Below are 24,939 nucleotides of genomic sequence, written 5' to 3'. Positions count from 1 at the left end.
AATGTACTTGTTTCTACATTTCTGCCTTAATTATTTATATGTGGTGATTTAAAACATGGGTGTGTGTATGTTAGCATGTGAACAGCAATAAATGAGTATGGAATAGGAGAAATTTTTGTTATGTACTAATGATGATAGAACAGCCAAGGGCATGCACACTTCTCTTTTTTCTAATTATATGAACATTTTATAACATATAAATTGACATTATATATGTAGGAAAGAGCACACACGCATAGAAACGGAAGAATGACGGAAGAGAAACCAGAAACGTTCTTGCCGGTTACATTCCTTATTTAAGGTGTACACATAAATATGGGTCGCATATTATTCTATACGAGATATCATATAAATGGAAGTGCAAAAATGAGTATATATAATTTGTTCTCCATACTTGTAGGGAGCTAACTTAGGGAACTTAACTTCAAAAATAAAGTTCTATGATAGGGTCGACGGCTGGTCAAACAGTTGCTCCTACAGTGAACGGAATGAAGAACTTGTGAGGGCGAAGTCTAAGTTACAATTGTGCACTGAAGTTAAAGATGAAGTTGACAAAGTTGCAGGCGCATTGTGTCATGTATCCACAGAGAAGAGAGACGCAGAGGATGATACCTACGTGGTGTATGCATATGGGACGAGCGATACGGATGACTTGGAGGAACGGTTTAATAAATCCCTTTGCGATTTCCTCTATTTCTGGCTAGGGACTGAAGTGTGGAATAAAGTGGATAATAGTAGTACCAAATTTTTAAGTAATATGAAATGTATATATGAAGCATTGGAACAATTTGACGTCAAGGACAATTGCAAAAATATGTATACAGACAATATTAATATCACCAAGGAATTGTTCAATCATTGGAAAAACATATTCGACTTTTCCTTTGATTATCCAACTATAAAGCAAAAATTGAAAGACTTTAAGAACTCCTGCGATGAAGGGTATTACCAATATTTACAGCAAGCGGAAAAAGCATTTAAAAATGTAAGCGCTGATTGTAAGAACAAGAAGGATGCATATTGTAGTAACTTCAAAAAGGAGTATGAAGACAAAAATAATGAGGGACCGTTAATTTTGAATAATACGTCGGAGGAGGTCATCAAAGTTGAGTCAAGAAGGGAAAGAGTGGAACCTACGGAGGGTCAAGCGACTTCAGAGGATGTTAAAGTTTATAGGGGTGTTAATTTAGAACTAAAATATACAACACAATATATGCAGGAGCTCGCTGAGGAAAAGGCTAGACGCAGAGCACAAGCACAGGTCAGTGCAAGAGGTCACAAATCGGATGCTTCGAAACATGCTCCAGCCATTACCCAGGTCAGTAGAACAACCACAACAACAGTAGTATAAATTTATTCCTCTTTATTTAGAGTGAATGTACACACACACACACATACATATATTGTGTTCATATAACATTTTAATGTGCATACAATGAGGAAAGGAAGGATTGTCTAAGGAGGGAAGGAAGGAAAGGGTTCTAATTAGGGGAAATTGAAAAATAGGAAGAGTTCTTTTGTGGTAATATATGTATATATTCCACTGAATTACATATTTATAGGAATGGGACCCATATTTGAGTGGTTTACCCTCAAAAAGAATGTACGAAACACTTAACTTCCAACATTCGGTACCTAAAAGTAGCACTGTCGTGAGTCCAATAGAGAATAAACTGAAGGGTATATTGACGCAGTACCAGGAAATGAGTGCTTCCATAGATAAGATTGTCCATGCCTGGTATTATGTGAACCAAGGAATGAACAGTGATAGGAGTCCATCCTATGATCAACGTTGTGAATACTTCTATTTTTGCCTAGGGGACATATTACCTGAGGAATTGAAGAACGACAGTTCTTTCCAAAACGTCATGAAAGAAGTGTACGATAAATTAAGGAAGCAGGATGGTACGGATGAGTGCAACCTTATTTATAGTAGTGTTAAGAAAGAACAGTTTGAACAAATGAAAAAATTGTATAATCACTCTCAGGACTACACAACTATAAAGCACCGACTGCAGCAGAATGGATCCCTCTGTACTGAGAAACTTAAACAATACATGGATGACATCTTTAAAACTTATGATAAAGTGAAAACGGAGTGTAGTGGAACTTCCCCTTCTCCAGCTGATAGTACATATTGTGAGAAATTTAAGGAGAAATATGAGAAACAATGCAGTAGAGAGTTAGCACAATTATCATGTTCTCACGGAATAAGTACAACTGCCGCCGCCATTTCTTCCATACTAGGAATAGTGGGACTTCCAGCAATTGCCACTTTTTTGTTATATAAGGTATACAACTACTTATATAGAATTAATATATATGCACATAGCACCGTGAACCTACCATATTCTTGTCAACAATACAGAGATAGAGTTGGCTGTCCATTGTTTACACATATATATGTACATAATGCATGTTCACATTCTCACATACCACTCTATCACCTAACAATCCACCTACCACCTAACAACCTTCCTTCGTTCCTTCTTTTTTTTAGTACAATCTTCTACCTCACTGGTTTCTTAATAAATTTGGAGGACGAGGAAGAAGAAGCAGAAGATCGGAAAGATCTAACTTTGATACACTAACGGACAGTTCTACGGAGTATTCTGCTGATTATTCATCAGTAGCCTCAAGGGCAGCTTCAACAATTGATGATTCCACAGATGTATCTACTATATATAATAGACTGCCTAGAAGAACAGGAACAAATAATAGGAGACCGCAACAGAATAGAAATAATATAAGTTATGGACGTATGTAACATCATCCTATATGTAACACCTGGTGAAAGCGTCCTTTTCCCAATACACCCATGAAGGATATAAATAACCGTGAAGTTCATACAGTGTGGAAAGAAACAAAATGACATTCCTTCCCTCTTTTCCTTTTTTTTTTTTTTTTTTTCTGTTGTGCCAGTTTTTGTTTTCATAATATTGATTCTTGTTCGTATACATACACACACATGTGTGACATGGTAAAACATTTGTGTAATTGTACACACAGTTTCTTTCTTTTTTTTTTTTTTTATTTTCTTTTTATATCCTTTTCTTTCCTTCTTCTTTACTACTGATATTTTTTTTTTTTTCTTTCTTTTAATTCTTTTTCTTCTTTATCTTTTCTCTTTTTTTTTTTCCTTTGTTTTTGAACGATGGGTAAGGCGTTTTTGCGAGGCCTCAAAATTGATTTGAGAATAAATAAAAAGAGAAAGACCAAATTGGGGAAGAAAAAAAAGGGGTGAAAAAAAAAAGAAGGAAAAAGGCATGGAGGAAAGAAGTGGCATTCCGCCCTTTGCACTGTATATAAACTGTGCGTGGTCATTTATAATTTTGAGGAGAGGAAGGCATTACGTGTTATTAGTAAGAAATGAAGGGCATATGTTACATACGATGATAAGCTACATTCCTCTTCTGTCGTGCATTATTATTCCCTGTTCCTCTGGGTAATGGTCTCCTATTGTATATAGTAGATTCCTCTTCCATAGAACCTACTGTTGTAGAAGTATCTGTTGTATATAATGAAGAGGTCTCTTCTGTGAGTGTGTCGAAATCATATTTGATGGTGGATCTTCTTTCTCTGTTCCTTCCACCGATACTGCTATTCCCAATTTTGTTGTGGAACCAAGAAGGTAGGAGATTATACTACGAAAGGAAAGAAAAGTGTCAGGGGTGGAAATATGAATTATATATATATATATATATATATAATTCATATTATAATGTCTATTACTTTATATAAAGCATAACCAATAACAGGTAATCCTATTGTGGTGGCAATTGTACCAGATATGGCGGGCACAGCAGCGGGGATAGGGCTAGCACTACCATTATCAGCATCGGCAAAAGAACCACTACTACCAGCTTGGTTTGGATTGGGATTTGGTTTGAGTTTGGGTGGTGGTGTTGGATCGTCATTTCCACCTAAAAAGAAAAAAAAATACGAAAGATAATTTCAATATAATATTTTTTTTTTTTTTTTTTTTTATACACCCTTCGAGTGTACTTCCCCCCAAAGGGGGAACACACTCCTCATTCCCTCACCTCCTTCCTTCCACCTACCACCCCAAACAACCTTCCTTCCATCCTATCACCCACCTAACAACCTTCCTTCCGCCAACTACCCTAACAACCCACCTACCACCCAACCACCTAACAACCCACCTACCACCCAACCACCTAACAACCCACCTACCACCCAACCACCTAACAACCCACCTACCACCCAACCACCTAACAACCCACCTACCACCCAACCACCTAACAACCCACCTACCACCCAACCACCTAACAACCCACCTACCACCCAACCACCTAACAACCCACCTACCACCCAATCACCTAACAACCTTGCTTCCTTAGACCCTTCCTTCCTCCTTAATCCCTTTTCTTTCCTTCATTAGATCGTCTGTTTCTTTCCTTCCTTCCTTAGACCTTCTTCCTTCATCGTCCTTAGGTCCCCCTTCCTTCATTCCTCCTCCTTAGACCCCTTCTTCGTTCCTTAGATTTCCCTTTCCTTCCTTTTCTTTCTTTCTTCCCTTTAACCTTAGATGTTTACGTTTGGCACTTAGGTCAAAAGTAGTAATTCTTGTTCTAAGAACAAAATTCTACACTTTTTGAAAAAACATATTCTCCTTCTTTTTTTTTCAGTATTTTGGACTAGGTAAAAAACGACGACGTCATAGAAGAAAGGAACATTTAACCTCTCCTCCTTTAGAAGAACAACTCCCTGATCATGTGGGACAGCAGGATGGTACACATGAATATACCTTAGTAAAGGAACGAAAACCAAGATCTGTTTCAACGGGAACGAAGACGTCAAAAAAAACTGCTGCTCGTCGCCGTGTTGGTCGCCGCATGATTATTGATATTCATTTAGAAGTCTTAGACGAATGTCAAAAAGGGGATCTGAATTCGACGAAGGAAGACTTTTTTGAAATATTAGTTCAAGAATTTATGGGATCAAAATTCATGAAAGAAGAAAGTGCTCCTACGGAAGATGTTCCTAAGGAGCAGGTTCCAAGTTAAAATTCAGGGTTTAGGGAGGAAGACTTTGTTCCTAAGGAACAGGGTCCAAGTTCAGGTTTAGAGCTTAGGGGGATAGGGTTTAAGGAGTAAGACCTTGTTCCTGCGGAAGATATTTCTGAGGAACAAGTTCAATGTTCAGGGTTCCGGGTTTTAGGGAGTAGTAAATGCTTTTTTTTTTTTTTTTTTCGTTTTGTAATTATATTGTTTACATGTTCATTGTGTAATTAATATAAGTTCAGGAAAAAAAAAAAAAAATTTTCTTCCCCACTTTATTTTGACTTGTTTTGTAAATTTTTTCTATTGAAGAACCAAAATTTATGTTCATTAAAAAATTTTTTTTGTTATAGTTTTTTAATCTTAATAAATTTTTTTCATCTTAATAATTTGTTTTTTCTCTTTCCTAATTCCAATTATGGACCATTTGAAAAGTGTGTTTCAAATTGTGCGAAAATTTGCGAGAATTTGCACGGGTTCGCGGAGGTTCGCTCCCTCCTTATGTTACACATCTTTTAGATGTGCAGTTCACACAAAACGGGAATAAAGATGTTTACATAAAACAGAGGGGGAAGCTGTGTTCTTTCCCTTTTCCTTTATTCGAATTTAAGTATAACATTACCTGAACAAAATTCTTGAAGAAAAAATGCCCTAATATATAAATTTTGTCACACAGAAAAAATTGCCAAAAAAAATTGTCCAAAAAAATAGCCAAGAAAAAAATGCCCTAACATAAAATTTTTCACACAGAAAAAATTGCGAAAAAAATAGTCCCCCAAAAAAAAAAGAACTAAAGAAAGAAGGAAAAAAAGAAAAGAAAGGAACGAAAGGAAGTAAGATGCCATTGTAACCTTGTATTATATTAGCTGTGTGCGTAGTGTTATTTATATCACCCTTCCGAAGAGGGGGAGAGGGAACATCACATTTAAGGGAACATTCCAATGTTGCATCAAATACGTCCATAACTTATATTTTTGCCCTGTGTCTTTCCAGATGGTTGCCTACCATCATATATGGTAGAAACATCTGTAGAACTTTCTGCTGATGTTAATTTTGATGACGAACCCACTGTAGTTGCATATTCCGTAGAAAAGTCTCCTGTGAATGTTTCAAAGTCGTTTTCAACTGCCGTTCTTTTTGTTCTATTTCTACTGTTCCTTCCAAGGAAGCTATTTATCCAAGAAGGTAGAAGATCATACTACAAAGGAGGGACGAAGGACAAAAATGAGAGTATGAAACATATCTGGAAGAGTTAACTCTACTTTTGTGTTCTAACTAAAAAATAAGTAAAAAAAAAAAAGTATTAATAGATGATATAATGTGTATGCACTTCCCAATTATAATTTTTCCATTATAATTATAACTATAACTATAATTGTACCTTATATGAGAGGAAAGCAAGTGTTGGTAATCCTAATGTGGCGAATACAGAAGAGACAATGGTGCCTGCGGTGGGGGCTCCTGTAGATACTGGGCCTTCTTCCGTTTTAGCGTCATAAATTACTTTCAAAATTTTTCCTTTTAGTCCAAGTTTCTGTTCCTGCGCTAATTGGCACCCTGAAATTGAAAGTTGCTCAGGACTATGTTTATTATATTCATTGCTGATCTTATTACAATATGCACCCCCATCAGCCGCACTGCTACTACATAGTCCATTTATAATGCTATATGCTGTTATAGCTTGTACCAGGTATTCGTCCAATTCTTCCGTACAGGTATAATCTTCACTCTCTAACTTCGTTTTTATTTCATCATAGTCACGGTAACAATCATATACTTTTTTCTCATCGCTGAAAAGGTCTTTACCAAAGGGGCTGCGAACAATTTTGCACGCATACCCATTAGGCAATTTTTCCAATTCTTCAAGGACTGTATCCATAATACCCTTAAATTTTGTACCATCAATGTCGCCAATGCTAGATAACATATCCCCTAACCAAAAATAGAAGAAATAACAAGGTGAGTCATCCTTCGGATCGCTTTCTTTTCTTTTATATGCGTAACACGCGCAACTTGCAGACTCTGCAGCTTCCTCATTACTCATACCACCACGTCCCTCTAATGCTTCCTTTATTTTTTCAATGGAACTATGAGCACTATCACAAGAGGCCTTAACACTCTTGTATTTTTCGACCTCCTTATATGCTTTTTTTGAAGGTAACCAACTTAGAGGATCGTCCTTATCCTACAGAAATGTAATTCGTAAAAAAAATATGTATGTTTTCATGTACAATAGGTATGTGTTCCTATATACAATAGGGGTATGTGTGTCTTCCCCTACAAATATTTTTGTACTGTATGATATGGATAAAATGTTATGCATGTGTGCGAATTCACATTTTAATTTAGTGCCTGCCTCCCCCCTTTTTAATGGGGAGGAGGAGGATGTTGTTTCTTCAGTGTGAAGTGTTTATTCTTCTTTCCCCCTTTAGGTGGGAAGGAGGTGTTTTTTTTCTCTTTTCCTTCTTTCCTCCTTCCATTTGGATAGACTTACCTCAGTGTCGCTGAGAGCAAGATCCTGAGTGTCTCCTCTTAGAAGCTGATCACTCTGTTCGTGACCGTCCCTATAACCTGAGGGAAGTTCCCCCCCTCCCCCTAAAGGTGCCTTCCCCAGAAGAGAATTTATAGTTTCCTCACGGGGGTCGTCCTCAACTTTATTACATGTTAATTTTGACAGATCATCATGACTGTAATCTTTAAACATTTCGGTAAATTTGTCAGAGCAATCGATACCGGCAGTCCCATTTTGACATTCTTCTTTCACTTTCCTATAGTTTGCAACAATGTCCTCCAAGTAATAGTAGCAGCCCGGGTCGCAAGGATAATCATCAGTCTTTATATAAAGCTTCATAATACTATAATCCCTAGAGTAGTCGAATGCTTTTTTCATTCGTTCGAAAAGTTCTTTGATAATACCAGGGTACACATTGTTGCATTTACTATCTGTCCCCTGAAATTGCAATTCGGAGTAAATTTTATTCACAACCGCTCCAAATGAATCGGGTTCCTTTAATCCTTTAGATAATTTATCCCCTAACCAATAATATAAATAATGACACCATTGATCAGTAGAGTCCTTTACATCTTCTCTTCTGTGTATAAAGCACCAGGTAGTCACAATTTTTTCTGCAAGTTCTTTATCAATGTTGTAAGTCCCTAACACACTCTCCACTTTTCCTTTTACAGTGTCTCGAGGGTATTCATTATAAGAATCACAATCATTCATATCACTTTCATCTAACCACCCATACCTTGCTATTGAAGATAAATACGCCAGGAGTTTACCCTATAAGTGTAATTAATGACATATACATATCCAGCATATTCCCATTATGCTAAACGTAAAATACTATATACACACTCATTTATGCATATTAAGAAGAAGAAATAACCTTCCCTATTTTTTCATCTCCCCCCATTTTATATGTACACCCTCTTTTATATAATTTATTTTAAAAAATGATTATATATTCCAAAAAGGGGAAAGGTGCAAGAACTTTGTGCCTTCCTTTATGATTATATCCACCTATCAAATTCCTATTTTCCTCAACAATACATATTCTTCACTTTCCAAAAAAAAATAACCTACTACACATATATATTAAACCACCATGTGTACACGATTAAGCTAGAAATAAGAGTGAGCATATTGGATTAAAAGAATGAAGAGGAAGGAAAGAATTCAATTCTTCGTGCATTCCTTTATGTATTTATTATATTATTGTGAATTTTATATAATCATTCATATCACTATACCACTATTTATGCTCCCCCACCATTGTGCTTATAAAAATGTAATTCCTTTTTAGTAGAAATTTCTACCTGCATCTTCTATTCTATGCTCAATTGTTATTTAAAAGGGGATCTTATTAGTAACAGCTTACATGTTATATAGTTCGCACATACAGCGCTTTCTTCTTCCTTACATGTGCAGAGTTCCATGTATATGTAATAAGTAGCGTGTACCCTCATGCAAAAAACGAAGAAGAATATAATATAGGAGTGTGCATTATTTATTTATGCTTAAAAAATATACTCACCCCTATAGGAATATTCCTCCTTGTACACCCTTATTCGTTCATGAATGTTCAACATTAATAGACCCTTCTCTTCTTTCTTTTTCCTTTCCTAGGTATGAGCATATTACAATTAGGTTATACAGTATAAAGACATCATACCATTTGAGATCTTCCTTCCTCATTCTTTCTATTAATGTATATTATATTTTATACATATTAATGTGTCCCTCCCCTTCCATTTTTCTTCTGATAAGTATAGTATAAATATATTCTTCACACATAAAAAGTTTACAGGATTCTAGGCTTCAGCGTTTCAGGGTTTAGGGTTCAGGGTTCAGGGTTCAGGGTTCAGGATTTAGTGTTCTGGGTTAGGGGTTTAGGGTTTAGTGCTTAAGGTTCGGGGTTTAGGGTTCTGGGTTCGGGGTTTAGGGTTCTGGGTTCGGGGTTTAGGGTTCTGGGTTCTGGGTTCGGGGTTTAGGTTTCTCGGTTCGGGGTTTAGGGTTCTGGGTTCGGGGTTTAGGGTTCTGGGTTCGGGGTTTAGTGTTTAGGGTTTAGGTTTTAGGGTTCAGAGTTTAGGGTTTAGGGTTCAGGTTTTAGGGTTTAGGGTTGAGGATTTTAGGGTTCTGCGTTTAGTATTTGTAGTTCAGGTTTTATTTTTCAAGGTTGGGGTGTTAGGTTTCAGGGTTCAGGTTTCAGGGTTTAGGGTTCAGGGTTCCTGGTTCCGTTTTCAGGGTTAAGGGTTCAGGGTTAAGGGGCTCAGGGTTTAAGGATTCAGGGATTAAGGGTCATGTTTTTAGGCTTTATTGTTCAGGGTTTAGGGGTCAGGTTTTAAGGCTTTAGTATTTAGAATGTAGGGTTTAGTGCTGAGTATTGAGGGTTGAATGTTAAGTGTTTAGTGTTGAGTATTCAGGTTTTAAGATTTAAGGTTTAGATTTTAAGGTTCAGGATTTAGCGTTCAGGGTTTATTGTTCAGTGTCCACTGTTCAGTGTTGTGTTATCAGAATTTAGTGTTTAGAGTTTAGGATTTAGGGATTAGGGTTCAGGGTTTAGGGATTAGGATTAAGGGTTTAGGGATTAGGGTTCACAGTTTAGGGTTTAGGTTTAGGGTTTAGGTTTAGGGTTCAGGGTTTTGGGTTTATGGTTGAGGGTTTAGGGGTATAGGAATCGAATTTGTAGTTTAATATTCAGGGTGTAAGGTAATAGGAATTCGGATTTCGGTTTTATGCTTCAGGGTTTCAGGGTTTAGGGTTCACTGTTTAGGGATTAGTGTTCTGCGTTTAGGATATAGTATTCGGGGATTACGGTTCTGGGTTTAGGTTTTAGCGTTTAGGGTTTAGGATTTAGGGTTTAGGGTTCAGGGTTTAGGTTTGATTGTGTGTCAGCCAAAGCGTGGCAGGCTGTAAGACAACCATGTAGCATGGTTTTTAATTTTTTCAGGGTGTAAGAACATGCATGTGGCCTGGTGCTGAGGTGGTTTAGCGAACTGTATTGATCTAGGTTGTTCGTACGGAAAAATCAAAAGAAAGGAGAAAAGGAAAGAAAGGAGAAAAGGAAAGAAAAAATCGGAGGAATGAAAAAAAAAAAAAAAATATGAATAAAAAGAATAGAAGGATTTAAAAACAAAAAAAATGAATAAAAAAAGAAAAAAAAAGGAATAAAAAAAGGAAAAAGTAAAAAAAGAAAAAAGGGAAAAGAAGAATGGAAAGAAAAGTGGAATGAAAAAAAAAAAAAATTAACATTAGAAGGGAAGAGAGAAAAAATAATAAAGAAAAAAAAGGAAGAAATGCCATATCATACCATAGCGTAGCGCAGAGTGACGCAAGGGGACGCAAAGCAAAAAAGAGCATGGGGTGCAGAGTTAACACAATCGTTAAAGAAAAAAAAGAGAGAAAAAATGAATAAAATATAATAATTTTGCAACTTCCCACCCTTAACTTTTAGGTTTGTTCACTCGTTAATATATATTCCTCCCCCTCCTTTACCTTGGTGGGTGTTCCCCTTCCTCCCAAAGTTGCAAGCACACAGAATTCGGAGTTTGTCACCATCCCTTTTAAGCGGAGATAAAAGGAGAGGAAGGCTACGAAACATGCCTTGGAAGGCGTTCCTGCATCACCGAACGTGTTACGAACCCTAGTGGAAGAATACCGACAGGCTGCCAAGAATCCCACTAGCGGGCCATTGATAACCCAAACGAGGAAGCGTCAACCTTCACTCGGGGAAGACAAAAGCGTTTCCCTCGCGTGGACGCAGAAACTCTGCTTGTTTGGGTTGTTCAATTCTATCTCCAACAAATCGCAGTCTTTGCCCTTTTTATTTACCTCAACGTTTAAGTGAACTGACTTGAAGTTCCCATTTTCCGCGACGAGGTAGTTTGGATACGGCTGTCCGTTGTTCATGAAAAGGCTCATCCCAGTGTCTATGAGAAAAAGACCACCATTGCAGTAGGAGGTTATTCCATGTGTCAGTTGTTTAGTGTGCCCTACGACTAAATATTTTGCCTTGTAGTTGTTAAAAACGTGAGATAAAATTGAGCAGGCCTCCTTCTCATCGTACGGAGCTGTGCGTGAAATGTGGTCATACCAAAGCACTCCGTTCCGACTTACGTAGTTCATGGATTTATCATAACTGAGAATTCTACACATGTTCTCAATTTGTAGCCTCGTCTTTAAACGTATGGTGTGTAGGCTAAGTGAAGAAATTTTTTTATTTATCCCTGCGTGAACAAATAAAATATCATTCACTTTTGCAATTGCTGGTAGGAGAATTAACTTTTTGAAATACGCCCCTTCAGTGGACACAAAATGGAAGAATCTGTTGTTAAAATTATTTTTAAAAAATATTTCCACTTCTTTCTCATTTACGTAATTGAAATATCCGCACAGATTTAGTTGTTCGTGATTGCCCATGATTAATAGGACTCTGCTTTTTTTCAAAGGTGCTTCCTTTTGTAACTGAAACAGATAGTCATAGATTAATGGACCATAAATCCCTCTGTCTAGTACATCTCCCACCTGAACTAGCAATACATTTTCTGCAACCCATTCATCATTTTCGTTTATTAAATTTGCATGTCGTAAAATCAGCTTCAGACTTTCTATATCTCCATGAATGTCCCCGATGGCAATTATTTCCCCCTCCCATTTTATGTTATCATACTTTTCAAAGTAGGAAGGGTCCAGTTTCTTTTTGTCTATTGCTAACGTTTTTAGTAAAAAATCGTCCTTCCCGTGATTGCCTATGGTTACCTTTGCGGATACGCCAAGAAATTCCCCCACTCCGTCTTATTAATATAACGTTATGTGGGTCTCCCCATTTTTTTTTGTACACTTTAAAAAAATTTTTTTTTTTTTCTGTATGACCCGCAATTGGCACATGATAAACAGCGGTTAGCCTCGTCAATGTCGTCCTAAAATATCCCCATCTGCAACAAAATTGCGTAAAAAGAGGTGTTTCACTTTCTGGAAGTACCTCCCTTGGAAGTGGAGTGGAAGCACCTCTTCATTTATTGTATATTCTGTTCTATTTTTTCCTGTTATTTTACTCTTCTTTTCCTTCTGTATAACGTGCCAAAAAATAAAATAAAATTGTAAACTCGGACGGTTCCTCGCCAATAAAAGGTACCCCGTGACGATTTATTTTTTCCTCTTCCTCCCACTTCCCAATTTTTGAAATTTGCACAAGAGGGTAGGAAGAAAGAAAAAGAAACGTTAGTGCAAGATTCCCTTAGAGGCAGTGACCTACACGGTTGGGCACATTTCGCTACTTCCCTGCAGGGCGCTCCAACCAGTGAAAAACAGAAAAGGGAGGAAGTGAAGCAGTGTCCCGGGGGTACTCACACAAAAGAGGGAAAAATGACCACAAGGTGATCCTACCGAAGCTTCAAGGGAATTTCGCAATGTCGCTACAAATTCTCCGTGGCTTCTCCTGTCCACATGTCATTGTTGCATGTGCCTCTTCCCCCCACCCCCCTCGATGCATTCACCAGCTGAAGATGAGCGTGAAACGGTTTTTTAACATAGTCCAAGCAGAGGACGATGATGAGAAAAGAAAAAAAAAAGTTAACGCGAGGAGGGAAGTATTTGGATTGAAAAAAAATGAAGAAGCAACAGAGAACAAGTCCCAACATAAAAAAGTGTTTTCTCAATATTTTCTTACGTAAATTTTCTTCCTAGAAGCAACATTTTTTTTAATTCTGCGTGTTATCGCTTTTTATATATACACTGCGCAAACGAAAAAAACGCAAATAGGGGAAATGAGGAAATAAGAATGTACCCCCTTTTCTTGCATATATGTAAAGATGCTTCTTTAGAGATGACAGAAGCATTAGTTCAATATCGAAATATACCCAAATATTGTAAGGGGCATAGTGTGCATGAATGATTGTATATATTTTTCCGTGAAAAAAAAAAAAAAGATGTCAAATTTTATTTATGTATTTCCTTCAAAAGAAGCCTTTTGTCCTTTGTTCATTGACTTTTACCTTTTTTGCGCCTTTATAATTTTTTATCTTCTTTTTTTGTTTCTTGATGTGCCCTTTGTTGGGAGTGTATTTTTCCTTTCATGCAGCGTTATTCATACATACAAATGAAGAGAAAATAAAGGAAAGAAAATAAATAAGGAAGAAATGGAAAAAGGAAGTGCAAAAAATAAGGGAAAATGCTATTCCGTTCTTTACACACTGTATAAACTGTGCATGGTTATTTATGTCCTCAAAAGGGGGGTACATTCTTCCCAGGTCTTACATGTTTTGATAACCTATATTTCTATTTTGCCTGTTCCTTTGCCTATGTTGTGGTTGCCTTTGACTCCGTTGTTGTTCTGCTCTTCTATTATTACTTGTTCTGTTCAGGTTCGAATTATATATAGTAGATGCTCCATCTGTTGTGGACAAGTCTCCGATTGTGGAAGCATTGTCCGTTGAGTCGTCCGTTGCGGAGTTGAATGTGGAGCCGATTGTGGAACCATCGTTCTCTGTGAATGTGTCCCAGTTCCTTGTACCTGATGTTCTTTTTCTGTTTCTATTAATGCTTCTACCGGAGGTGTTTCCTCCTCCTCCAAAGAAGGTGTTTTTTATCCAGGGGGGTAGAAGATTATACTGAGAACCGAAAGGGGAGGAAAGGGAAGGGGTTAAAATATTAATAAGTGATATTTTTCATATGTTCAGTTTCATTGTAATTTTGTACTTGCCTTATATAAGAAAAAAGTGACAATGGCTGGTAGTCCTACTGCTCCTAGGATGGAAGAGACAATGGTGCCCGTTCCGGAGGAAGACCCATCATTGGAAATTGCATTTAAAGTTTCCACTGCTCGTGCAAGTCTCTGTGCTAGCGGCGATTTACATTTTGAACTGGAGAGTTCCCTAAAATTGTGTTGCTTATACTCTGCGTTAAATTTATCACAATATGCTTGGTTACCATCATCAGGTTTCTGGCAATGCCCATTCATAATCCTATATGCTGATTGAGCTGCCTCCAGGTAGGTAACCAATTTATCACTACAGGTGGATTCGGTATTTGTGCTTAACGGTGTTTTTATTTTATCAAAGTCTTGGTGTAAATCATGCACTTTTCTCTCATAATCGAAATCGTTCCTGTCAATGTGACTGCACATAATATCACACTGCTTTTCACCAAAAGACAATTTATTCAATTCATCGCGGACTTTATCCATAACCTCCCAGAATTTACTATTCTCTAAACTGCCAGAGAACATATTCCCAATAAAGTAGTAACTGAAAGCGCAGCGTTGTTCTGGGGATAAAGACATCTCCTCCCGTTCCCCCCCTTTACTTGCGTAACACCAGACACGCTCGAGCGCATCCTTATAACTTCGAATATCAGAATGTTCGGCAATTAATGTGTCTACTCCATCCGTGGAACATGCACCATCTTCCTTACGACTGTCGAAGCTATCATTGATTTTCCCATACGCTTTTGTTGAAGGTACCTGACTTAAAATTGGGTCCTATAAAAATATAATAATTATGGAAAAATAGGTATGTATTCCTATGTATTACCTTTCCCCACTTCCCTAATTTATTGCGTACTATGGTATAACATGTATAAAGAGTATTACATATGTAGACATGAATTCATTCCATGTACAAACACAGGGAAAATAACCTTGAGCCTGTCACCCAGGTCCATTTTGGCATCAACAAGATCGAAGCCGTCACCAGCAGAAGGTTTCTTCGGTTCTGCGGTGCATGTTAGTTCTGATGGCCCCCCATGACAATATTTTTCATATTGACTCTTGAATTTGGTACAATATGTACCTCCATTATTACTACTACATGTATCATTTAAGTTGAATGAAGGCGGAGGAGCATGTTTTTGAATCGTGGAATATATTTCATTACATGATTCATAATAAATTTGTAATTGATCTCCCTGTGGTTCATAGTCCTGTTTATAATCGAATATTTCTTTTTCCTGTTTGAACTTGCCTATGTCATCATGAATTTTCCCCACTGTACAACTATTTCCTGAGTCCGAATTGTTCCATGCTGAGTAAATTATATTCATCACATCCGAGATTGGTTCACCACTTAGTTTCCTAAATAACATGTCCCCTAACCAGAAATAGAAGAACTCACATATTTTTCCGTTGTTGTGTGGATGTTTTTTCTTCACTTCTGATACATAGGTACAAGCACTTGCAATTGGAATTGTGGACTCCTTAACATTAGAACATTCCTCTAACTGTGTCCCTAGCTCATGGATAAAAGAAGAGCTTGCGTGACCTTCGCTCTTCTGGAGCATATCATATACCCACTCGGAGTATAATTCAGGTTTCCGTTCCTCCTACAAATGTTATTAAGGGGCAATACATATGTGTATTCTTATTTCTCATGGAGCTATGTATAAATAATAATATGTACAACATTCATATATGTTCATTCTAAGTTGGGACCAATGTGTAGTACACATACCCACGTCATTATGATTCACATATATAAACCTGCTTATATGGTATTTATATTAAAATTTACATTCCTCATTTGTTCCAATTCAATATATATATACGAGAGATGCCTACATCAAATAGTACTTATATACGCTTATTAGGTTCTTATTTCTCTCAATTCCATGCATTGAACAACCTTTAAAGGAAAAAAAGTATACTTTCTACATACATGAAATCCTTATACATAATAGGAATAAAGTGGGAACAATGATCAAATTTTTCTTCCTGCATACACCGCTTTTATTTCTCACTAATGTTATATTATTTTTTAATTTTTCTTGTTTATACTTGTTTGTATCGGAACCTTATATGATCATTTGCACCTTTACTTATAATTAATACATATACACATATAAAGGAATGTTATATTTTTTTTTTTTCTCTCCCTTATGATACAACTACTAACTCGCATACTTCTTTCATATTTATACTGAATTATTATTAAAAAAGTTTTGCTAGAAACGGCTAGTACGTATAGTAGAGGTCACAAACATAATAAAACTTTTTTTCTTTGTGAATGTGTATTTTCCTGATTATATATAAAATTGAGAGTGCATTTAAGAAATAACTGGAGAAGACTACCCCACAAGGATTTATATTAATTATATAAAGCAAAAAAGGCAGAAAACACATCAACGTAATAATAATAATAATAATACTTCCTTCTACAGCACAACCCTCCTTTTTCCATTTGCGACCATTGTACTATAATCTATTCATATGTATGAGGAATATATTCCCTACTCCTTGAGCATTCATCATCTCTTATTAATCTACATTATATGTTATACATTAGTGTACACTTTTCCATCCTTTTCTTCTGTTAATGCTTATTACAAGGTTCAGGGGGTACAGCAGCATTAAGGGAGCATCATGAATTTGAAGAATTTAATGAGATACAGAGGACTTAGCGTTCAGAGTTTAGGGTTTTAGGCTTTAGGGCTTAGGATCCATGGTTCAGGGCTTTAGGGTTCAGGGTTTTAGGGCTGAGGATCTCGGACTTTAGGGGTTAGGGTTTAGGAGTTCTGGCTTTAGGTTCTACGTATCAACATTTACGTGTCAGTGTTCAGGGTTTAGGGTTTAGGTTTAGGTATTAGGATTTAGAGTTCAGGACTTGCTTATTGGGGGTTGGTTTTTAGGATTTAGTATTTAGAGTTCGGGCTTTAGGTTTTAGGGTTTAGGGTTCAGGATTTAGGGTTTAGGGTTCAAGGTCTCGGGTTTAGGGTATGTGTTTTAAGATTTAGGTTTTAGGTTATAGGGTTTTAGGTTTTAGGATTTAGGGTTCAGGGTTTAGTGTTCAGGGTTGAGGAATTAATATTCTTTTTTTAGTTTTAAGGGTTTAGTGTTTATGGTTCATGATTTATGGTTTAGGTTTCCAAAGTTTAGGATTTAGGTTTCAGTTTTTTCGTTTAATGTTTCAGATTTAGGCTTGAGGATTTAGGGTTTAACGTTTAGAGTTCAGGGCTTAGGGTTCAGGGCTTAGTGCTCAGGGTTTAGAGTTCAAGATTTAGTGATTAGATTTCAGGGCTTAGGGTTCGGGCTTTCAGTGTTTTGTTTTCAGCTTTCAGTTCTCTTGTTTGAGGCCTCACATTAAGGTTTCAGGATATAGGATTCAAGCTCTAGGCCTCCGGTTATAATGTTCTGGTTCTGGAGTTGTGGATTCAGGCGTACGATTTTGAGCTTTCGGAATAAGGACATAGGGTTTTGATTTAACATTTAAGGTTTAAGGTTTACGATTTAGAGTCAAGGTTCTTGGGTCAAAGCACTAAATTCTCGACAAGGATCTTCATTTGGAATTCCCTTGCTGTATAGACAACTTCCTTGCTAGAATCCAGAACCCTAAATCATAAACCCCAAATCCTAAGGCTCACATCCGTACGCACTAAACACATAACCCCAAAATCAGAAGATTAAAAACAGAATCCTAGGGCTTGAACCCTAAACCCTAAACCTAAAACATAAACTTAAACTTAAATCCTAAACCCTGAACCCTAAACCCTGAACCCTAAAACCTAAAACGCTGAACCCTGAACCCTAAAACATGAACCCTAAATCATGAACCTAAATATGAAACTTCAAACCAAATAAGTGAAACTTCAATCTTAATCTCTGAAACACTCAACCATAAATCCTAAACCATAAACCCAAACCCTAAAACCTGAACACTAAAACATAAAACATAAACCCTAAACCCTGAAACGTAAACCTTGACGGGTAAGGCTTCAACCCTCAAACCCAGATCCCCAAAACCTGAAAACTAAACCCTGAACCCTAAGTCCTAAGCACTAAACGCAGAACCCTAAAGCTAGAAACCAAAATCCAGAACACTAAATCCAGAACGCTAACTCCAGAACCCTAAACGCAGAACCCTAAACCGAGGCCCCTAAACCCTTGAACCCGAAACCCAGAACCCTAAACCCAGGCCCCTAAACCCTTGAACCCGAAACCCAGAACCCTAAACCCAGAACACTAAACCCATAACCCTAAACCCAGAACACTAAACCCAGATCCCTAAGCCCTGGAACCCGAAACCCTGGATCCCTAAGCCCTGGAACCCTAAAACCTGAAACCTAAAGCGTGAAACCGAATGCGTGAACACTGAAGCGTGAAACCGAAAGCGTGAACACTAAAGCGTGAACACTAAAGCCTGAACCCTCAAACCTGAACCATAAACCATGAATCCCGAACCCTAAAGCATAAGCCCTGGGCCGGGATAATACGTACCCTGAACCCTCCGAATACCTGTAATCTTCTGGATTCTTTGAACTTTTGAAGCCCTAAATAGGGGAAGTGTATTATGAACAGTGAAGATAGATGCACCCGTATAGTCCTAATCTTATTGAACCTCTGGAATCTAATAAATTCGGAGCAAGGAACTGTATTAATGTGTAGAATTTTATACCAACTAAGGAAGGGGGAGAGTAATCTCTAAAAATATAGTAAGCACCTTTTATATATGAATAAACTATCTATACTGTACTCATCGTAGGAGTGGAGAAAGAGAGGGGGAGGGAATGATTAATATGTGATAATATAATCTAAATTAAAAGGAGAAAGGAAGGAAGATCTGAAATGATATAATGTATTTATGCTGTGTAAATTAATTATAATGTGCTCACTGAGACGAAAAGGAAGGGAAGGTATGATGCTCTTATTACTAAGCATTAATGAGCGGATGTGTGTGTACAATAAGCAATATTTTTATAGGAGTGTGTGTATTTTTAGTGTATAAATAAATTATGTAACTTCCTCTATATTATATCCTATTGCCTTTATTTCATGATTTCACATTCTTACCATCTGAATATGAATGATTATGCACATTGGGGTGTGGGGGAGGGAAGTAGCACTCTTCTCATATGATATACACCATAGGTACATGAACAATTTTCAAAAATACTTTTAAATATGTGTAAAGCACAAAATAATAGTGAATAAAGAAATTTCTGTTAAGAGTAGGGGAATGTTGTATTCTTATGTGTACGCAATAGATACAGGGGCGATATGAATAATAATATAGTGCCGTTATAAATCCCCAATAATTAGAGAGTATAAATAGTAGTATAGTGTTTTGAATAATCAAATACACTACAATAATGTAATAAATGGATAAATAAAGCACAAAATATTTGCACGTCCCCCTTTATTTTACTTCCTTACTCTACTTGTTCCTATATTTTTATTCCTTAATTATATTTATACGTGCTCATTTAATACATGTGTGTGTGTGTGTATGTATGTCACCATTCGAACAATAAGAAATATTCATGGAATATAGTGGAAATTTTGTTCTATGTACTAATGATGATAGAACAGCCAAGGGTATGAATACTTTCTCTTTTTTCTAATTATATGAACATTCTATAACATATAAATTGACATTACATATAAAGGAAAGAACACACAGAAACACGCGCCCACGCACGATAATATATATCAAACCATGTCCGAAACCGCACCAGCAGAAACTGCGGGAGAAACATACTTGAAGGTACATTTCCATCTCTCCTTTCTTCAAAGCGCATTTGTATAAATATAAAATGAACAATGTTTTATATATATATTGTACTGAAAATAAAAGTATATATATGAGGTGTATATGTGTACATTTTATGTCAACCACATTTACAGAGCGCGAACTTAGGACACTTAGACTCTAAGTTACGTTTCTATAACAGCTTCGGTAGAGGGTCAAAGTATTGTAGTTATGGACAGCACATGGGAAAAGCAAAAGGGAAATTGAACGCATGCGCTGAAATTAATGATGAAGTCGAAAAAATTGCGGACATATTGTGCTACGTGACTACAGTAAACGGGGAAGATTCGTTACGTGATGATCGTTGTGGTTTCCTCTATTATTGGCTTGGGAGTAAAATATGGGCAAAAGTGAATAATAATAGTAGTAAATTTTTAGATGTTATGGGAAAAATATATGCTGCATTGGAGCAATTTGGTGTTAAGGACAATTGCACACTTCTATACAAAGACACTCCTAACATTGACCAACAGCTCTTCGAGAAATGGAAAATCATATTCGACTTCTCCTATGACTTTAATGGTATAAAGGCGAAACTAGAACGTTCTAAGAACTCCTGTGATGAAGGTTATTACAAACACTTAGAAGGGGCTAAGGAAGCATTTGTTGCTATAAATAGGGGGTGTAAGAGCAAAGGGGACGATGATCCATATTGCAAGGAATTCATATTCAAGTATGGGAAGGACAGTGATATAAACCCACTAACATTAACAAATAGCGGAACATATGAGTCAACATATACACCACCACAGGGAACTGAACAGAAGGTTAATGTTTATAAGGGAGTTGAACTAAAACTGACTTATGCACCAGAATATGCAGCTGCTCTTAGTTCTAAGAAGCAGCAAGCAAGTAGAGAACAAACACAGGACAGTGAAGATGACCTAGGCAGTGAAACACATCACCAGCAACATGGTGCTCCGAAATCTGCTCCTGCAACTGTCGTCCAGGTCAGTACAACAACAACGAATATCAACAACAATACTAGGAAATTTAATCCTGCTCCCCTTCTTCTTTCTTATTTAGAGTGAATAAATATATACGTGCACACACATATATATTGTTTTCATGATAATATGTTAATGTGCACAATGAGGTAAGACAAGGGGGTAAAGGAAGGGAAGGGGTCTAAGGAGGGAGGAAGGTTGTTAGGGTAGTGGCGGGTCGAAGGAAGGTTATTAGTGGTAGTACATGGAAGGAAGATTGTTAGGTGGTAGCGTGGAAGGTGGGTTGTTAGGGTGGTGGTAGGTGGGTTGTTAGGGGTGGTAGGTGGGTTGTTAGGGGTGGTAGGTGGGTTGTTAGGTGGGTGGTAGGTGGGTTCTTAGGATGGTGGAAGGAAGGTTGTTAGGTGGTTGATGGAAGGAAGGTTGTTAAGGGTAGTTGGCGGAAGGGAAGGTTGTTAAGGGTAGTTGGCGGAAGGGAAGGTTGTTGGTAGATCGTTGGTGGAAGGAAGGGGGTGAAGGAAAGGAAGGAGTTTTAAGGAGAAAGGGGTTAAGAATAAAAAATATATAGGGGGTATATATATATATTCCACTGAATTCTACATATTTATAGGGAGTCCGATATTTGAGTTACTTACCCTCAAAAGATGTGTACAGTGAATTAGACTTCCAGCACAATGTATACAGCACTAATGGCTCCGTCATACAAATGCGAAATAGTCTGCAAAGTATATTAGAGGATTACCCAGATATTAGTGACTTCAAGGACAAAATTGCATGTGCATGGTATTATATAGACGAAATAGTAGGAAGTAGTAGTATATTACCTTATGACCATCGATGTGACTATTTCTATTACTGGCTAGGTGATTTAATTTCTAACAAATTGAAGATGAACTCAGGTTCATTTCCGACCGTTATGAATTTGATCTACGGAAAATTACCGAAGAAGAAAAATGCAAGGGAGTGTAACCTTATTTATAGTAATATTAAGAAAGAACAGTTTGATAACATGAAAAAAATATATGACCACTCCCAAGACTACAGCACTATTAAACAACGGCTGGAGCAATCTGGATCCCGATGTACTGAGGAACTTAAACAATACATGGAAGTTATTTATTCAACCTATGATACTGTTCAAAAGGAATGTGATGGTAAGAGTGATGGCCCTTGTAATAGTTTTGAACAGAAGTATAAAGATTCCTGTAGTAGGAAGTTTGCACAATTATCCTGTTCGGAAGGAATAAGTGCAGCCACCGCTGCTGTGTCGTCCATCCTAGGAGTAGCAGCATTACCACTAACCACATTTTTTTTATATAAGGTATGTACAACTGCAATTATAAAATTAATATATACATATATATATGTACAGTTATATATATGTGTGTCTACATATATAATGCACATTGTTTCACTTCCTTTTCCTTTTTTTATTATTAGTATGACCTTTTACCTTCTGCAATAAAAAACACCTTCTTTCGCGGAGGAGGACGAGGAAGCACAAATAACAATAGAAGAAAAGGAAGATCCACTAGCAGGAATGAATTTGACACTCTAACTTCAATGGACGGCGCCTCCACATTCGATTCAACGGACCTCTCGACAGCATATTCAGCAGCAGCATATTCGACAGAGGATTCTACCGTATATGGTGGACGACCACCATCCAGAGGAAAGGAAGGAAGAACAAATAATAGAAGACCAGGAAACATGAAGAATATTAGTTATCAAGGTATGTGAAATGTAACACACATTGTGGAATGTAATGTTTTCCCCACTAAAATATAACTGACCATGTAATTTATGTACAGTGTGGGAAGGAGCAGAATGGTATTCCTTCCCTCATTTCATTCTTTTCACTTCCTTTCTTTTCTTTCTTTTCCTTCTTTCCTCCCTTTCTGTTTTGCCTCATTTTTTTCTCCTTCTTTTTTTTCTCTTTTTCCCTTTATTTTCTTCTACTTCTTTTTTCCCCATGATTGGTATTGTATCAATAACTCTGCATGAAGGAAACATACTCCAAAAAGGCGCGAAAGAAAAAGAAAAAATAAAATAAATTTAATTGAATTAATTCATGATATTAAAAAAAGAAGAAAAAAATAAATAATCCGTCTACCACCTCTAAATTTAAAAAAAAAAAAAGGAATGGCAAGCGCACAATATGAGGAACACAATAAAAAAGGGGAGGGAAGCACAACAACCCAAAACAAGGAGCAACCAAGAAAAAAGGGGGCTTCAAATGGGGCTTGACTTACACTGCTCTTTTTTTTTTTGCGAACAAAGTTGTCCATTTCTAACGCCCCCACCAGCACATCACAATGCTCTTCTCCTCCGCAAAAAAAAAAAAAAGGAACTGTGTGTACAATTACACAAATTTTTTACCATGTCACACATGTTTGTGTATACGAAAAAGAATCAATATTTAAAGGACAAACTGACACATTAAACAAACAAAAAAAAAAAAAAAAAAAAGAAATTACACTCGGCATAATGGACGAATAGACGAATGATTAAACGAATGGATAACGAATGATTAAACGAATGGATAACGAATGATTAAACGAATGGATAACGAATGAACGAAAGTAGAATGGACGAATGAACAAATGCACAAACGAACAACTGAACAATTGAACAATGTATGCATGTATGGATAGCCCGAGTGGGGATCTACACAGGGTGACCATCCTAATGCACCAGCGAACGCTTCGTGGGAAGTGCACCCAAATAGAGTGCCTGAGGGATGTCCCCTCTCACCGGATTATTACCTTGTTACTTTCGCTTTCCTGTAGAGCCAGTATAAACTTAGGGCTAATGGTAATAGCAATGTATAGCGTTGTGAGCAGCCCGTAGAACAAAAAGAGGAAAAAGAACTTTAAGTTCCTTTCTCCCACGCAGGTGCCTATCCATGGGCAGTGGTGGTCCATCTTCAGAACGCATCTCTTGCAGGACTGTATGGGGGGGATAAGCGATCGGGTGTGTCATTGAACATACATTTTGGAGTATACATGGCAGAGAACGTTGTACCATTGCTTCAGCACTCACTCAACACACCTTACAGTGTATCACCCTTTTTTGCTGGACGACGGCGTGCGACTTTTACCCGGCAATGGTGGGCCCTCTCTGGTCTCACGAGAAAGTTGCACTTGTCACAGATGGTGTACTTATTTGGTGTGTAATTCCTAATTTTCCTCTTTTCGATCGGTATGTTATTTTCTTCTGCGTTTGCTGGACGGGGGAGGAGGAAAAAATACTCTCCATGGGCAGTGCGTCATCATATGTATCAGCTGCTCACCATGGGTATAGCGAACACTAAGTAGAAATTTTCTGAAGCCAAGTTGGCACACTCTCATCTCTCACCTTCCCACGTGGTGTCCACATATCCAGGGTTGTTAAAGGAGAATTTTATAAAGGACCAATAGTAGCATACAAAAAAAGGGGCGCTCATTACTCCCAAGATTATGCGCACGGTGCGACCGTAACTGTTTAGGTATTCATTTTGAAGGCAGTCTGCAATAAAGGGGGGTGGAGGTGCATTGCAGGGTGTCCCTCCACGTTCTGTTGTTCTCCTCCATGTACGTTTGTGTGCACACTTCTATATATGCGCTTTTACACTCGAGGAAGCATGTGCGATGCGAGTGACGTTGCCACGACGGTGGCTGGCGCACTCACATAGGTAACATATATAAATGAAGGCGCTCAAAAGTGTCACGAAAAGGAAAGACAGAAAATTATTCATGTGGACGATCTTTTAGGGTTTCAAAAAGGAAGAAAAAAAAGAAGGGCGCGGGGGAAGGGCGGGGTACGGCACTGCAAAGAGGGAGAAAAACAGCGGCAGAAAAATGTGAAAATGGCATAAACTGCCGCAGCAGAGGTAAATGTTCCCATGCAAAATTGCAGCACAAGGCTCAGAACAGATATTTCGCAAAGCGATTCCTTTCTCACCTTTTGAAGTG

The 24,939-nt window shown here is 37.4% G+C and overlaps 5 protein-coding genes across 5 annotated transcripts; 3 read left to right on the top strand and 2 right to left on the bottom strand.

Moving 5' to 3' along the window:
* Window positions 1–3,790: 3,790 nt before the first annotated feature.
* PCOAH_00024760 (SICA antigen) lies at window positions 3,791–5,027 on the top strand (the record flags this gene model as incomplete). The annotated part of the gene is made up of 4 exons (XM_020059281.1): window positions 3,791–3,912; window positions 4,550–4,580; window positions 4,650–4,662; window positions 4,720–5,027. 4 exons carry the CDS (start codon window positions 3,791–3,793, stop codon window positions 5,025–5,027), a joined length of 474 nt encoding a protein of 157 aa, XP_019914917.1.
* Window positions 5,028–11,241: 6,214 nt separating this feature from the next.
* Window positions 11,242–12,542, bottom strand: PCOAH_00024750 (Calcineurin-like phosphoesterase; the record flags this gene model as incomplete). The annotated part of the gene is made up of 2 exons (XM_020059280.1): window positions 11,242–12,320; window positions 12,509–12,542. The coding sequence occupies 2 exons, from the start codon at window positions 12,540–12,542 to the stop codon at window positions 11,242–11,244; spliced, it is 1,113 nt and encodes a 370-aa protein (XP_019915051.1).
* A 7,407-nt stretch (window positions 12,543–19,949) lies between these two features.
* On the top strand, window positions 19,950–21,073 carry PCOAH_00024740 (CYIR protein; the record flags this gene model as incomplete). The annotated part of the gene is made up of 2 exons (XM_020059279.1): window positions 19,950–19,997; window positions 20,138–21,073. The coding sequence occupies 2 exons, from the start codon at window positions 19,950–19,952 to the stop codon at window positions 21,071–21,073; spliced, it is 984 nt and encodes a 327-aa protein (XP_019915190.1).
* Window positions 21,074–21,692: 619 nt separating this feature from the next.
* On the top strand, window positions 21,693–22,717 carry PCOAH_00024730 (Variable surface protein Vir7-like protein; the record flags this gene model as incomplete). Its single annotated transcript, XM_020059278.1, has 2 exons — window positions 21,693–22,307; window positions 22,427–22,717. Coding segments are annotated over 2 exons (906 nt in total), but the record flags the coding sequence as incomplete, so codon positions are not given.
* A 1,019-nt stretch (window positions 22,718–23,736) lies between these two features.
* On the bottom strand, window positions 23,737–24,722 carry PCOAH_00024720 (Palmitoyltransferase; the record flags this gene model as incomplete). The annotated part of the gene is made up of 4 exons (XM_020059277.1): window positions 23,737–23,934; window positions 24,087–24,211; window positions 24,344–24,493; window positions 24,656–24,722. 4 exons carry the CDS (start codon window positions 24,720–24,722, stop codon window positions 23,737–23,739), a joined length of 540 nt encoding a protein of 179 aa, XP_019914976.1.
* Between the last annotated feature and the right edge of the window lie 217 nt (window positions 24,723–24,939).

This window comes from Plasmodium coatneyi, chromosome 9, assembly GCF_001680005.1.
Source record: "Plasmodium coatneyi strain Hackeri chromosome 9, complete sequence".
Lineage (NCBI taxonomy): Eukaryota > Apicomplexa > Aconoidasida > Haemosporida > Plasmodiidae > Plasmodium > Plasmodium coatneyi.
The sequence above is the reverse complement of the archived record's forward strand: the minus strand, read 5'-3'. Positions and strand labels throughout refer to the sequence as shown.